The 13,745-nt window shown below is 46.2% G+C and overlaps 1 protein-coding gene across 1 annotated transcript; it reads right to left on the reverse strand.

Moving 5' to 3' along the window:
• Window positions 1–8,502: 8,502 nt before the first annotated feature.
• Window positions 8,503–13,381, reverse strand: SUPT4H1 (SPT4 homolog, DSIF elongation factor subunit). The gene is made up of 5 exons (XM_035140163.3): window positions 13,281–13,381; window positions 12,181–12,287; window positions 10,266–10,321; window positions 9,780–9,833; window positions 8,503–8,855 (listed from the first exon to the last, which is right to left on the reverse strand). Exons 1-5 carry the CDS (start codon window positions 13,347–13,349, stop codon window positions 8,788–8,790), a joined length of 354 nt encoding a protein of 117 aa, XP_034996054.1. The 5' UTR covers window positions 13,350–13,381; the 3' UTR covers window positions 8,503–8,787.
• Window positions 13,382–13,745: the final 364 nt, after the last annotated feature.

Genomic DNA, 13,745 nt, shown 5'->3' on the forward strand with positions numbered 1-13,745 from the left:
GCCTAAGCCCCAGGTAGCTGTGCCGGGCTGGATCTGTGAAGGCAAGCAGGCGGGTGGAAGAAGCCTCCAGTTCAAACACTGCGGTAAAATAGGTCACATGCTCCCTGCTATTCTGACATGCAGACGCATTAGGTGATGTGCGTTTAAAACGTGCTCCTTTTCCCTTCCCTGAATACTTTGGCCGAGAGAGAGAGAGAGAGAGAGAGAGAGAGAGAGAGAGAGAGAGAGAGAGAGAGAGAGAGAGAGAGAGAGAGAGGATCGCTGCTGGCAAAAATAAAAAGGGGTGGTTTTGCAAAGAGAAGCTCTTGCATGATGAAAGCAATAATATTATACAAACAAACAAACAAAAAGCACACACAATTTTGAAAATGGTGCATCAGCCACAAAATGCACACACCTGGGATTTAGCATTCAAAGGAGACCTGAGTGGAACACACCACTTCATGCTCCTTGGAGGAAATAGTGGGGTAAAAATTCAATGAAGTAAAGCATGCAAGAGCTCTGCTGGATCAGGCCAGTGGCCCACCCAGTCCAACATTGTGTTCTCATAGTGGCTAACCAGATACATGTGGGAAACCAGCAAGCAGGATCCAAGCCCCTGAGCAGCTCTCTCCCCTCCTGTGGTTCCCAGCAAGTGGTATTTAGAAGCATTACTGCCTCTGACCATGGAGGCAGAGCCTAGCCATCCTGGGTAGCAGCTGCAATACAAGCTCTATTTTAAATAGAAGCTCTGCTTTCAAAAGGTAAAATGGAGAGAAAGGATAAAATGAATTACCAGGATTGGATTCCAGGAAATCAGGGCAGATCCCCTGATAAACGGGTCCGGGGGGGAAGACACACCTGCCAAGCCCCCACTACATGACAGCGCCTTTTCACTTCAAGCCATCACCTGCAGGGTGAAGGGAATTAAGTTCTCGAAGAAAAGCAGAGAGCCAAATGGGAAGTGACGCAGTCAACCCTCAGAACCAGTCCGGCGTGAAAGCGCTGACATGACAGGCCCCTCAGGCCAGCCTTGTCAAGGAGGCAAGAGTTAAATGTGCATCTTAGCAGCCAAGGATGAGCCAGAGACAACCAAACCTTCACGCCCGCCTTTTGCAAAATTAAAAGCCAGCCACAACCTGGCACAAGAACACAGAGAGACAGCATCCAGTAATTAAGCTTGTCTGCTTCACCTCCAAGGGGGGAAAGGAGGCCACAGGATGAAGAAGGGGGAAATGACAATGGCTCATGAGCAAACGAGACGCACCAATGCCTTGCTCATGTGCAAGATCACACAAGCCACAGATCTGGCACCTGAAGTGCTCGGCTTGCTGCCTTCAAAGTATAAGAATGAGCACTTAGTATCCTGATGGTATTTGCCCTCCGGTTACGATAATTGCACAATGCAGCATCTTGTAATATCAGCTTGCTGTTCCTCCTTTGCAAAAACAAGACACCAGTACTTATGGTAACAGAAGAATGCTTGAGTCCATTGCAGGCAGTGTCCAAAAAATGATTAGCAAGGGGAGTGTTCCTGGGCAAACACAGACACAGGAAACCAAGAAATATAAAATTGCAACTACCGGGTCATGGAATATGTATCATTGATCTACTTTCCTCGCAAAACAGGGAAGTCAGGTGGTACGTATTAGGTACCTGAGATTTGGAAACTACAATAATTGGAAGTGAAAACATTTCTATATCACATTACATTACATTACGAGATGATTATTATATTATATTAATTATATTATATTATGATTAAGTTAATTACCTGCCCTTCACCAACATGTCCCAGGGCATCTTACAATATGTAATTTAGGATTAAAAACAGTTGAAGTATATTAGATTTGCAAGAGCAGGGTGGGTCTTGAAACACACATCTCAACTTTCAAAGGCTGGGGCAGAACGGTGACATTTGCCCAAAGCTGTATAGTGAAGGTACCAGGCTCAGCTCTCCAAGGAGTTCCACAATTCAGGGGCCACCACAGAGAATGCCCCCTCCTGGGCCACCCTCTCCATCCTCTGAGTTAGGTGGGATGACCAAGAGGTAGCAGTGTACACATACACACACTGAATATTGCCCTCCCAACAGTATCTCCTACTTTGGCAAAAACAAAAGGTAGAGATACTTTAGAGTTACTTTTCCGCAAAAACAAGTTAGAGATGAGCTTGCAGTATCTCCAAATTCGAGAGTTGTGTACAGCGATTAACCAAATGAAAAACAACAAAGCCAGTGGACCTGATGGGATACCTGCTGAAATCTTCAAAGTGAGCGGAATTGAACTTACACAACAACTTCACAAGCTCATCGAAAAAATCTGGGAAAGAGAAGAGATCCCAGCAGACTTTACGGATGCCAAAATTATCAATCTCTTTTAAAAAGGTGACAGAACTGATTGTGGAAACTATCGAGGCATCTCTCTATTAGCTGCGGCCGACAAAATTATTGCAAGGATCTTAGCAAACCGTCTGGTAACAATATCCGAGGTGACCCTTCCTGAAACCCAAAATGGTTTTCGGCCTTCTAGGGGGACAGTGGACATGATTTTCACCACTTGACAGTTTCAAGAAAAATGCAGAGAGCAAAACCAACCCCTGTATATGGCGTTTATTGACCTGACTAAGGCTTTCGACACTGAAAATCGTAATGCCCTGTGGACTGTCCTTCTGAAAATTGGCTGCCCAGATAAATTTGTAAACATCATTCGGCTCCTCCATGATAATATGACAGCAACAATTGCAGATAACAATGGCTCTCAAAGTGAACCATTCACAGTGGGATCAGGTGTTAAACAGGGTTGTGCTATTGCCCCAACTCTATTCATTATTTTCATTGCCATGATCCTACACTTTGTCGGTGGGAAACTCCCCACCAGAGTAGAAATCATATATCGAACAGATGGAAAGCTATTCCATCTGAGCAGGCTAAAAGCAAAAAAGTAAGGTTACCGTAACTTCCATCATAGAGCTTCCGTATGCTGATGACAATATAGTGTGCGCACGCTCAGAGGATGACCTCCAAACCATCCTAAATATCTTTGCAGAAGCTTACGAGAAGCTTGGCCTATCGTTCAGCATCCAAAAAACCAAAGTGCTGCACCAACAAGTACAAAACAACCCCTCTGCAGCGCCACAAATCTAACTCAGTGGTGTAACGTTGGAAAATGTTGATCACTTCTCCTACCTAGGCAGTTACCTTTCCACAAGGGCCAACATTGATGCCGAAATCCAGCATCGCCTGGGCTCTGCGAGTGCAGCTTTCTCCCGGTTGAAGTGCAGAGTGTTTGAGAACCGGAACATTCGCAGGGAAACCAAAATGCTTGTTTGTACTACCAACCTTACTATATACTTTTGAAACATGGACCAATTATAAACGCCATCTCCAACTCCTCGAAAGATTCCATCAACGGTGTCTCCGAAAATTTTTACACATCACTTGGGAAGACAGGCGAACTAATATCAGTATACTGGAAGAAGCAAAGATCACCAGTGTTGAAGCAATGATTCTTCAACATCAACTTCGTTGGATTGGTCATGTTGTGCGGATGCCTGATGATCGTCTTCCAAAGCAACTACTCTATTCCGAACTTAAAAATGGAAAGCATAATGCTGGTGGTCAACAAAAGAGGTTTAAAGACTGTCTCAAGGCAAATCTTTAAAAATGTAGCATAAACACTGACAACTGGGAAACACTGGCCTGTGAGTGCTCGAGTTGGAGAAATGTGCTAAGAGGAAGGTGCGCTTGGCAAATCCACACCGTGATCAACTCCCGCCCGGAAACCAATGTCCCCACTGTGGAAGGACGTGTGGATCCAGAACTGGCCTCCACAGTCACTTACGGACCCATTGTTAAAGCCGTGTTTATGGAAGACAATCTTACTCGGATACGATTGATCGCAGAAGAAGAAGAAGAAGAAGAAGAAGAAGAAGAAGAAGAAGAAGAAGAAGAAGAAGAAGAAGAAGAAGAAGAAGAAGAAGAAGAAGAAGAAGATTACCCTCCCAACAGTATCTCCTACTTTGGCCTTATGGGTTCCGTTTAAAGGTAAAAGTAAAGGTAAAGGACCCCTGGATCCAGTCAAAGGTGACTATGGTGTTGTGGCGCTCATCTCGCTTTCAGGCCGAGGAAGCCGGCGTTTGTCCACAGACAGCTTTCCGAGTCATGTGGCCAGCATGACTAAAACCGCTTCTGGCGCAATGGGACACCGTGACGGGAACCAGAGCGCACAGAAACGCCGTTTACCTTCCTGCTGCAGCAGTACCTATTTATCTACTTGCACTGGCGTGCTTTCAAACTGCTAGGTTGGCAGGAGCTGGGACAGAGCAACGGGAGCTCACCCAGCCATGGGGATTTGAAATGCCGACCTTCTGATTGGCAAGCCCAAGTGGCTCACTGGCTTAGACCACAGCGGCACCCACATCCCTAGGTTCTGTATATGTTGTTAGATCAAACTCCCTTCTGATAATAAGAGCTGTTTGACAGAGGAAGGGACTCTCTCAGAAGGTCTTGGGCTCTCCTTCACTGGAGGTTTTTAAACAGAGGTTGGATAGCTGGGTGTCAGGGTTCATTTGGCTGTGATTCCTGCATGGCAGTGGGTCAAACAAGCTGGCCCATGTGGTCCCTCCCATCTCTACAATTTTATGATTCCTCTTTTGAGGATTCCACCATCCCTGTCTACAGCAGGGAAAGTGAACCTGATGCTCCCACTGGAGATTGCTGGACTCCGACTCCCAGCAGCCAGTATGGTCAATAGTCAGCAATGATGCGAGTTGTAGTTCAGCAACACTCACCTGTGTCATGGAATTAGGTCACAGTTTTATTTAATGAAGTGGTTTTTTAAAAAAACCTCTTTTGGATTCCCAGCACCTCGTACAGCGGCTGGGAGCTCCTCCACACAAAATATTTTATTCATTCAATTTCTATCCCATCTTTTCCTTCAAGGAGCAAAAGGGGGTGTCCCTGGTTCTCCCCCCCCCACTCCTCACTTAATCCCCACAACAACCCTGTGAGGTAGGTTAGGCTGAGAGACAGTGACAGACCTAAGGCCACCTGGTGAACTTCATAGCTGAGTGGAGATTTGAGCCCCTGGTCTTTATGGTCCTAGTCTGATGCACTAACCCAGGCACCCCCAAACTGTGGCCCTCCAGATGTTTTGGCCTACAATTCCCATGATCCCTAGCTAACAGGACGAGTGGTCGGGGATGATGGGAATTGTAGGCCAAAACATCTGGAGGGCTGAAGTTTGGGGATGCCTGATCTAACCATTACACCACACTAGCTTTCAAAATACCTTTCTAGCCAGCCTGGAGTTCACATATACTAGGATTCATTTTGCATGAGGGAGCAGTCAAGACATGCTCTGTGCCATGAAGCAGACCAGTCCAGGACGATAATTTTTTTACCACCTCCATTTGCACTCCATGAGAACCAGGATAGTGTTTGGAATGAATTTCCAGGAACTCAAATGTGGAAGGACCCCTATTCCTCTGTCCTGGGTTTCAACACACCTGAGCTGGAGGCTCTTGCCTGAATCCCGAGAGCTGCTGCCAGTCAGTGTGGACAAAACTGAGTTAGATGGACCAGTGCCTGACTTAGATGGAGAGTGCCTTGGTGCGTGGACAGATATTGCCACCAACATGCTGCTAAGTGGGTGGAGTTCCTTGATCCATGCACCTCTTCCCCCATAGCAGTGTGGATCTTTCTGATCTGTCACCAGTCCAGAGGATGGTCCAGGGAATACAGTGGTACTTTGGTATTCAAATGGCTTGGCTCCTGAACAAATTAGCTCCCGAACACTGCAAGCCCGGAAGTGAATGTTCCGGTTTGCGAACATTTTTTGGAAGCCGAACATCCAATGTGGCTTTCAATTGAGTGCAGGAAGCTCCTGCAGCCCATTGGGCTGCGCCTTGGTTTTCGAACCGTTTCAGGAGTCGAACGGATGCCCGGAATGGATTAAGTTTGAGAACCAAGGTACCACTGTATATCCATTTCTCAATTCCTTTCCCCCTCTTCTCTTTTTAAGCAGAAGTGGGCAATGCTGCTGGACTCCCAACTCCCATCAGCCTCAGTCCCTATGACCAATGGCCAGGCATGATGGAAGCTGGGGTTCAGCAACATCTGGGACCTCGCTGAATCACCAGGGTAGATTAAGTGCCTGGACTGAGAGAGAACAGGGGCAAAGAAAGGCTCCAGAGCTCAGGAGGACCAATTTGGGGACACCAGTGGGGGAAAGGGTGCATGATCGTAAGAGCCAGGGTTCAAGGTCCAAGTCCCACCTCCCCACAGACTTGTATTCCTCAATACCTCAGGGATTGCCTGAACCCCTCATACCCCAGAGCTTGATCATTCAGATTATCTGCAGGAGCACCATTGGCCTGTTTCCTGAGTTGGTGAGGCTCATTTGACAGTAACAAGGAACTGAGTCCTGTGGAACACACTGCGAACAAAGATTCAGCACTTGATGAAAACTTCTCTTTCCTCCAGGCATAAGCAGGCAATTTAAGAATACATCCTTCCACATTAATTAATCGGTGTGCATTTTCAACTCTTTTTAAGGGTTTATTGCAGGCATCCCCAAACTTCAGCCCTCCAGATGTTTTGGACTACAATTCCCATCATCCCTGACCACTGGTCCTGTTAGCAAGGGATCATGGGAGTTGTAGGCCAAAACATCTGGAGGGCCGCAGTTTGGGGATGCCTGGTTTATTGTATGGTTTTTGCATTTTAATATTGTAAACCACTTTGATACATATTTTTGATGGCGTACCAGTATATACATATTTTTAGAAATAAATGAAACTCTGTGGCCTTGGCCAAGTCTCGCTCTGTAAAGCGAGTTTAGCAATGATCACCTCCCCAAGTGGCTACAAAAGGAAAAGGAAAAGAGTTCTATGGCAGGTGGAGGAAACATCTGGGGCTCTCTATATGTTGCTGGACAACAACTCCCATCATTCCTGACCATGCTGGTTGAAGGGGCTGGTGGGAGTTAAGAGTCTGGTAACTGCTGCAGGGCCGCAATACTCCCCACTCCTGTTACACATATTTGGCTGGAAGTTGTGCGATGCAATGACCGCAATCACTTCTTCAAAAACCAGAAGAATTCAAGAGCCAAGGGTCACTGTGGGTGATAAAGATATAAAATGGGTTTATGGTTGGAAGGCTACAAGGAGTTGCTCCAAGGAACAGTCCTGCACTGCCTCCTAGTGGCCATCATTAGAAATACAGGGCTGGTCATGCATTCATTTCTACCCAAACTACAGTCATACCTCGGTTTTTAGTACGCCTCGGTTTGAGTACTTTCAGTTTAAGTACTCCGCGGACCTGTCTGGAACGGATTAATCCACTTCCCATTACTTTCAATGGGAAAGTTTGCTTCAGGTTAAGTACGCTTCAGGTTAAGTACGGACTTCCGGAACCAATTACACTCATACCTCGGGTTAAGTACTCCGCGGACCCATCTGGAACAGATTAATCCACTTTCCAATACTTTCAATGGGAAAGTTCGCTTCAGGTTAAGTACGCTTCAGTTTAAGTACTCCACGGACCGTCTGGAATGGATTAATCCACTTTCCATTACTTTCAATAGGAAAGTTCGCTTCAGGTTAAGTATAGATTTCTGGAACCAATTGTGTTTGTAAACAGAGGTACCACTGTATTCCAATTTATTCACATTTCCCAATGTCTCTTGCCGTGTTCAATATTCCTAAATCATTATCATCATCATCACCAATTGATTTATCACCTTCTATAAGCAACTGTCTTACGGCGATTTGCACACTAAATAACTAAAAACACAAAAACAGCAAATACATTTAAAACAAGACTAAAACCTTGGAATCATAGAATTGTAGAGGTGGAGGTACCCCCAGGGGTCATCTAGTCCAGCCCCCTACAATGGAGGAATCACAGCTAAAGAATCTTTAACACGTGAACATCCAATCTCTGTTAAAAAAAACTTCTAATGAAGCAGATTCCGCTAACTTCTGAGGTGGTCCTGTTCCATGGCCAAGCAGCTCCGTCAGAAAGTTCTTCCTAATGTTTCATCGGAATCTCCTTTCTTGTCATTTGAACCCACTGGTTTGGGTTCTCTCGTCCGGAATAGCAGAAACGTGAAACCCTTTCAGATAACTGAAGATGGCTCTCCTCTCACCTCTTCCCCAGGCTAAACATACACAGCTCCCTCAACCCTGCCTCATAAGGCTTGGTTTCCAGGCCCTTAATTATTGTTGGTCACCCTCCCCAGCACACCTTAACTAAGTAGATGCTCCTGGTGCTGCTGGACAACACTGCATTCTCTGTGACCACGGGCCATCCTGCCTGCAGCTGATGGGAGTGCAGTCCAGCAATCTGTGAGGGCCACATTCCACACACACCCGGCCCAGAAAATAACACATCCATATCAGAACAAAACCTGCAGCCTAAGGTACATGCTTAACAGCAGTCGTCCACACACACACACACACACATGACTTTCAGCTCTATATGTTTTGCAGATTGCAAGGAAAACAGCCAACCTCAGGATGTGAATTTCTGACACCATAACCAAATTTATTAGGAATATTTACAGAAATCATCAACACTTAAAACTGCTGTAGCTCCTACTTACAGCCTCTCAGGAAGGCCCCTCTCTAGCTCAGCTAGCAGGGAGGAGGATGGTGCAGTCAGTCCACTCTTGATCCCCAGACAAAGACCCCACACCCACAAAGAGATCTTTGTTTCTTAACGTTAGGCCAGTTCTGAGAGGGAGTCTCTTCTGAAATGGAGGCCTGTGTGGGCGTCAATTGAGGGGTGGGTGGAACGTCTCCTCCTTAGGTCTTTATAGCTGTGTCCCGAGACTTGTAGGCCACACCGCGACTCTTCAGTTCCCGAACGATGCCTGCAGCAATAAGAAAAGTATTACGTATGTTTAAGGGGTGGGGAGAAGAGGCAAGGAAGTAAAAGGAAAAGATATGTGGCATTAGCAAGCCTGCAGCTAGCTAATTAGCAAAATCCAAGAAAAAGATTATTCCCAAAGCTTTGTCATAGTGGGTTTTATCTACATCTCTGTGTGCACGCATCACATCCTGAAACTGCAAATTTCCTAACCAGCTGCAAGGTTAATCATGGTGACCGATTATACTCTTTCTGTGAGCCTAGTTCTTCCTTTTCCTCCCCCATTACATACATAAAGTAAGATAAGAGCCTGCTGGATCAGACCAATGGCCCATCGAGATCAGTATCCTGTTCGCACAAAGTCAAGCAGACACATTTTCTGGGAAACCCTCAGTAGGATTTGGGCACCAGAGCACTCCTGCAGTTTCCAGCAACTGGTATCCAGAAGCATTGCTGCCCCAAACTGTGAAAGCAGAGAATAGGCATCATGGATGGTAGACATTGATTGCCCTCTCCTCAATGCTTTTTTAAAAGCCATCCAGTTGCTGGCTATCATTACCTCCTGTGGGAGTGAGTTCCATAGTTTAACTATGCACTGCACGAGGACTTTCTTTTGCCTGGCCTGAAACTTCTAAAATTCAGCTTCATTAGATGTCCATGAGTTCTAGTGATATTGTGCAAGCTCTTCCCTTCAAGACAGAAATGCCCAGATGAGCACAGGCTCAGTAGCAAAAAAGATGGAAATGTCTGAAGTTATCAACCTAGGTTGATCTCATGTCCAGCTTGTTGGCTTCTCGTAAGGGGATCTAGGTGGCCAGAAGAGGATGCTGGACTAAAAGGGTCCTCTTGGGCCTGATTGAGCAGCAAGGTTCTCAACTTTGAGAGCAAGGAAAAACTTTTAATTCTTACTAAAAGCCTGGTAAGTTACCTTGGGGTAGGCGGCCAGTCACAGACACTGCATACACACCGGGCTTGAAATTACCTGGGGGAAGAGAACATGTTCTGGTTATCACTCCTTAAACCAACAACTTTAAGAAAGGGGAGCCTGGGCCATCCTGAACAGCAGTGAAGAAAGACGGACAAAAACAGTCTTATTCCCCACCTTGGTAAGCCTGCAGAGTTGCAGTGAGGAAAACTGAGAATCAAACAGCTGCAAAAAGGGTTTAAAGAAAGTAACAGGATGGGGATGGGGTGGGGTGGAAGGTCCCCAGGTGTGTGGGACAAAACAATGGAAGAAGTTATTAAAAGCTGCTTCAATTGCAAATGGTAGCAGACCAAAAGGGACACACAGAGGAAACAGCAAACCGCTTGAAGATTTACAGCCAGTTCCAGAGAAATTGGGTTGATCTGCCTTTTCATTTGCCATAATTATGCTGAAGGCGGAGTGCGAAAGGACATAAGGGGGCGGACTTACTGATTCTCTGCCACTTGGAGACCCAGCTGTCCTCAGGGCTCATCATGGCAATAATGCTGCAAGAGGACAAGGAGAGTTAGAACTGCAGGAACACGTCACACCAACTACGCTTACTCTGAGGACGATGCACTTGTGGGTTTCAGCCTGAAGGGGACCCTCACCTCACTCATCCACAGAGAACACTGCTTGTTCACCTTGAATGTGCAAGGCTGCTTTATACTATGGGCCCATCTAACCCAGCACTATTTATTTTGACTGGCAGCAACTCTCAGGAAGTCTTAAACAAAAGTAATTCCCTGCTCATAATCTGGAGATTTTCATAGCAGCACATGCTTTGCCAGTGAATGGGGCCTCTCCTCACTGCATACATCCAATGCCCACAAAGGCACCCAGAATGATCAAAAGCAACCAGTATTCCAGCCTTCTTGGGGCTAATATACTAACAGGGTTACTGCTATATTATGTGTCTTTTCCTGTTCCATACAAGAGGCCACGGGGCTCAGTTACACAATCCAGATGTGGGGAGAATTATTAGGCTGAGAGGCAGGCAACTGCTCCTCTTTCATAGAATCATAGAGTTGGAAGAGACCACAAGGGCCATCCAGTCCAACCCCCTGCCAAGCAGGAAACACCATCAAAGTATTCTTCACATATGGCTGTCAAGCCTCTGCTTAAAGACCTCCAAAGAAGGAGACTCCACCACACTCCTTGGTAGCAAATTCCACTGCCAAACAGCTCTTACTGTCAGGAAGTTCTTCCTAATGTGTCACTTGCCTGTGTCAGTTGCCTCCCCTTGCACATGAGCCCAGCTCATTCCAACATCTTGCATCTCCAAGGAACTCAGCTTCCTACTTAACACTGCATACCATAGATAATTGCCCTGCTATCATTTCCATGATCATTCAGCTGGATAGAGACACCAGTCAAAAAAACCTTGGTCTTGTCACTGGCGGCTTACACTCAAATGACCAAGAAACCCTGCTGGAAAAATGGCTGTGGGTGCCACACCACAGCCAAGCACACATTGCAACCTAGTGTGTTTAATGCTTGCCCCAAAGCTAATATCAGCAAGGGGTGGGTAGTGTGGTAGAAAAAGGTATTGCTAGATAGCCTAAGATGTAAAGGCAGCATGAAGTGTGAAGAAGATATTGGGTGAAAGGATGTTATAAGAGCCAAGGTGTCTGTGAAGAGGTATGAAGGAATTTGTTGATACTAATAGATGAATCTATTACCTTGTTCTGCAATGTTGCTTTTGCTCTTTTGATAGGGTTGTTAGCTAACTGTAACCTCCGCTTATTACATGACTTAATTTCTACACATGTGTAAACATAATGCCTCTGTATAAGCCCATGTTACTTATAGGCCTATGGACTCCACTTCTTTGGGTTCCCAAGCAGCTGCTGTTGTTCTAACCAAGCAAAGCTGTCTTAAAGCATCACAACTGGGTGTGGTTAACTGAAAAAAATCCACTGCAGTATGATGTGAATGCCAGAGAAAACTGCAGGCACATGGGTGGCCCCTGCTCTTTTTGGGGGGAGGGATTTCTGTATGTTCTTTTAACTGAGTAAATATTACATTTTTATTCAGTCATACCTCGGATCCCGAATGCCCTGGAACTCGGACGTTTTGGTTTCCGAACACCGCAAACCCAGAAGTGATTGTTCCGGTTTGCAAACGTTCTTTTGGAACCCAAACATCCGATGGGGCTTCCACGGCTTCTGATTGGCTGCAGGCTGATTCCTACAGCAAATCAGAAGCCGCAATTTGGATTCTGAATCTTTTGAAGTTGAACGGACTTCCGGAATGGATTCCATTCAACTTCCAAGGTACGACTGTATTGTTGTATGCTGCACTGGGACCTTCTGGTCAAGCAGGAGTAAGAAATCCAATAAATAATATTAGTAAACAGACTCACCCATCAAAGGAAGAGCTGGTGCAATCGTAAACCATCTCACGGTTCCCCTTCATCTGCAGGTAGGAGTCACAGTTGTCACAACCATCAAACTCAAACTGGTCAATGGTCTGAAGAGCAAGATGAAATTAAATCAGGAAAAGGAACTCAAAAGGAAGCTTCTACAACTAGAGGTTGAATAAAGCAAACAAAAAAACCTGCTGGAGCACAACCTTTTCAAGGAATCATTCCATAATTTCCTCACAAGGCAACCAATGAGTTATTATAAATAAATTCATTTCTAAAACTAGTAGAAAAAACCACAAAAATTTAAGCACATGAAACCAATCCAGACACTAACACTGTGGCCAAATCAAAATGTATTATATGGGTGCTTGGTTTATTGTGATTGTTTTATTGATAAGTAAATAAATAATGAATGGCACACACCTCTCATACATCTATTCACTTATTAGGTGAGTTATAAATAAAGTCAAGTCAGGCTAAAGACCTGTCAAAATAAAATTTTCAAAATCTTTGCCCGATAGTGATAGGTGCTGACAGGACTGGGGAACTGGCCTCCAAAGAGTCTCAGAAGGGATCCTTCACATAGTGTTGTCTGAGACCCAGTAGTGCTGTCATGGTCAGAGTGTCTGACTAGGGCCTTGGAGACAAGGGTTAGAATCCCTGACTCAGCCATGAAGCTCGCTGGGTAACCTTGGGAGGCGGTCAGTGCCTCTCACCCTAGCTCACCTCACAGGGTTGTTGTGGGGATTAAATGAGGAGGGGCAGAACCATGTACGGAACTTTGGAAGAGAAGGTGACATATACATTCAACACAATAAATAATTAAATGCAGCAGAGTAATAACTCCAGAAACTTCTGCCATGAGCCACAATGGCTAAATCAGAACCTCCATGGTCTGGAAGCACACCGTGAACAGGCAACGAGGGTAAGGGAACAGAAAGGGCTACTACCTTCAGAGCTCCCCCACCCTGCTTTGTAGGGGGTCCCCAGGGTTGCAAAGGACCCACACTGGCTTCCTCCAGGGTGGCTCCCCGTAATCAAAAACAGGGACTTCCGGTTTATCCGGAAGTGGAACCGGACAATACACGCTCACACACCTTCACAAGCGAGCAGAGCAGGCAGGCTCGCAAGTGACGCAGGTCTTTGGGCACCGTCTCCAGAGCCATGGCGGCGACCGATCGACCAGCGGCGAACGGGTCCGGCTTTAGAAAGGAAGAAATAAACAAATGGGTGGAGTGACGGAACGTGTCACTTCTGCTGCGACGACACACGACTTCCGGCCCCTCTGCTCAACCAACGAAAGCTCTATGGTTCCATCGCTTTCCCATCCTGCACACACTCTCGCCTGCATAATCTCTCTGTGTGTGCGCGCGCAACTCGCGCGAGCTGGAAGGCTTCGGCGAATCGCTCCTCCCTTGTTGTCTTGGCGACGGCGCGCGACTGTCGTTTAATCCGACGCCGGCTCTCGCGCGTGCGCCTTCTTGGGTGTAGCAACCGTTGTGGTTGTAAAGTGAGGAGGAGGCGGGGGCGGAGGCGGGGACAGGAGATTCGCGCCCAAATAA

The sequence above is a fragment of the Zootoca vivipara genome, chromosome 14, assembly GCF_965207765.1.
Source record: "Zootoca vivipara chromosome 14, rZooViv2.hap1.1, whole genome shotgun sequence".
NCBI lineage: Eukaryota > Metazoa > Chordata > Lepidosauria > Squamata > Lacertidae > Zootoca > Zootoca vivipara.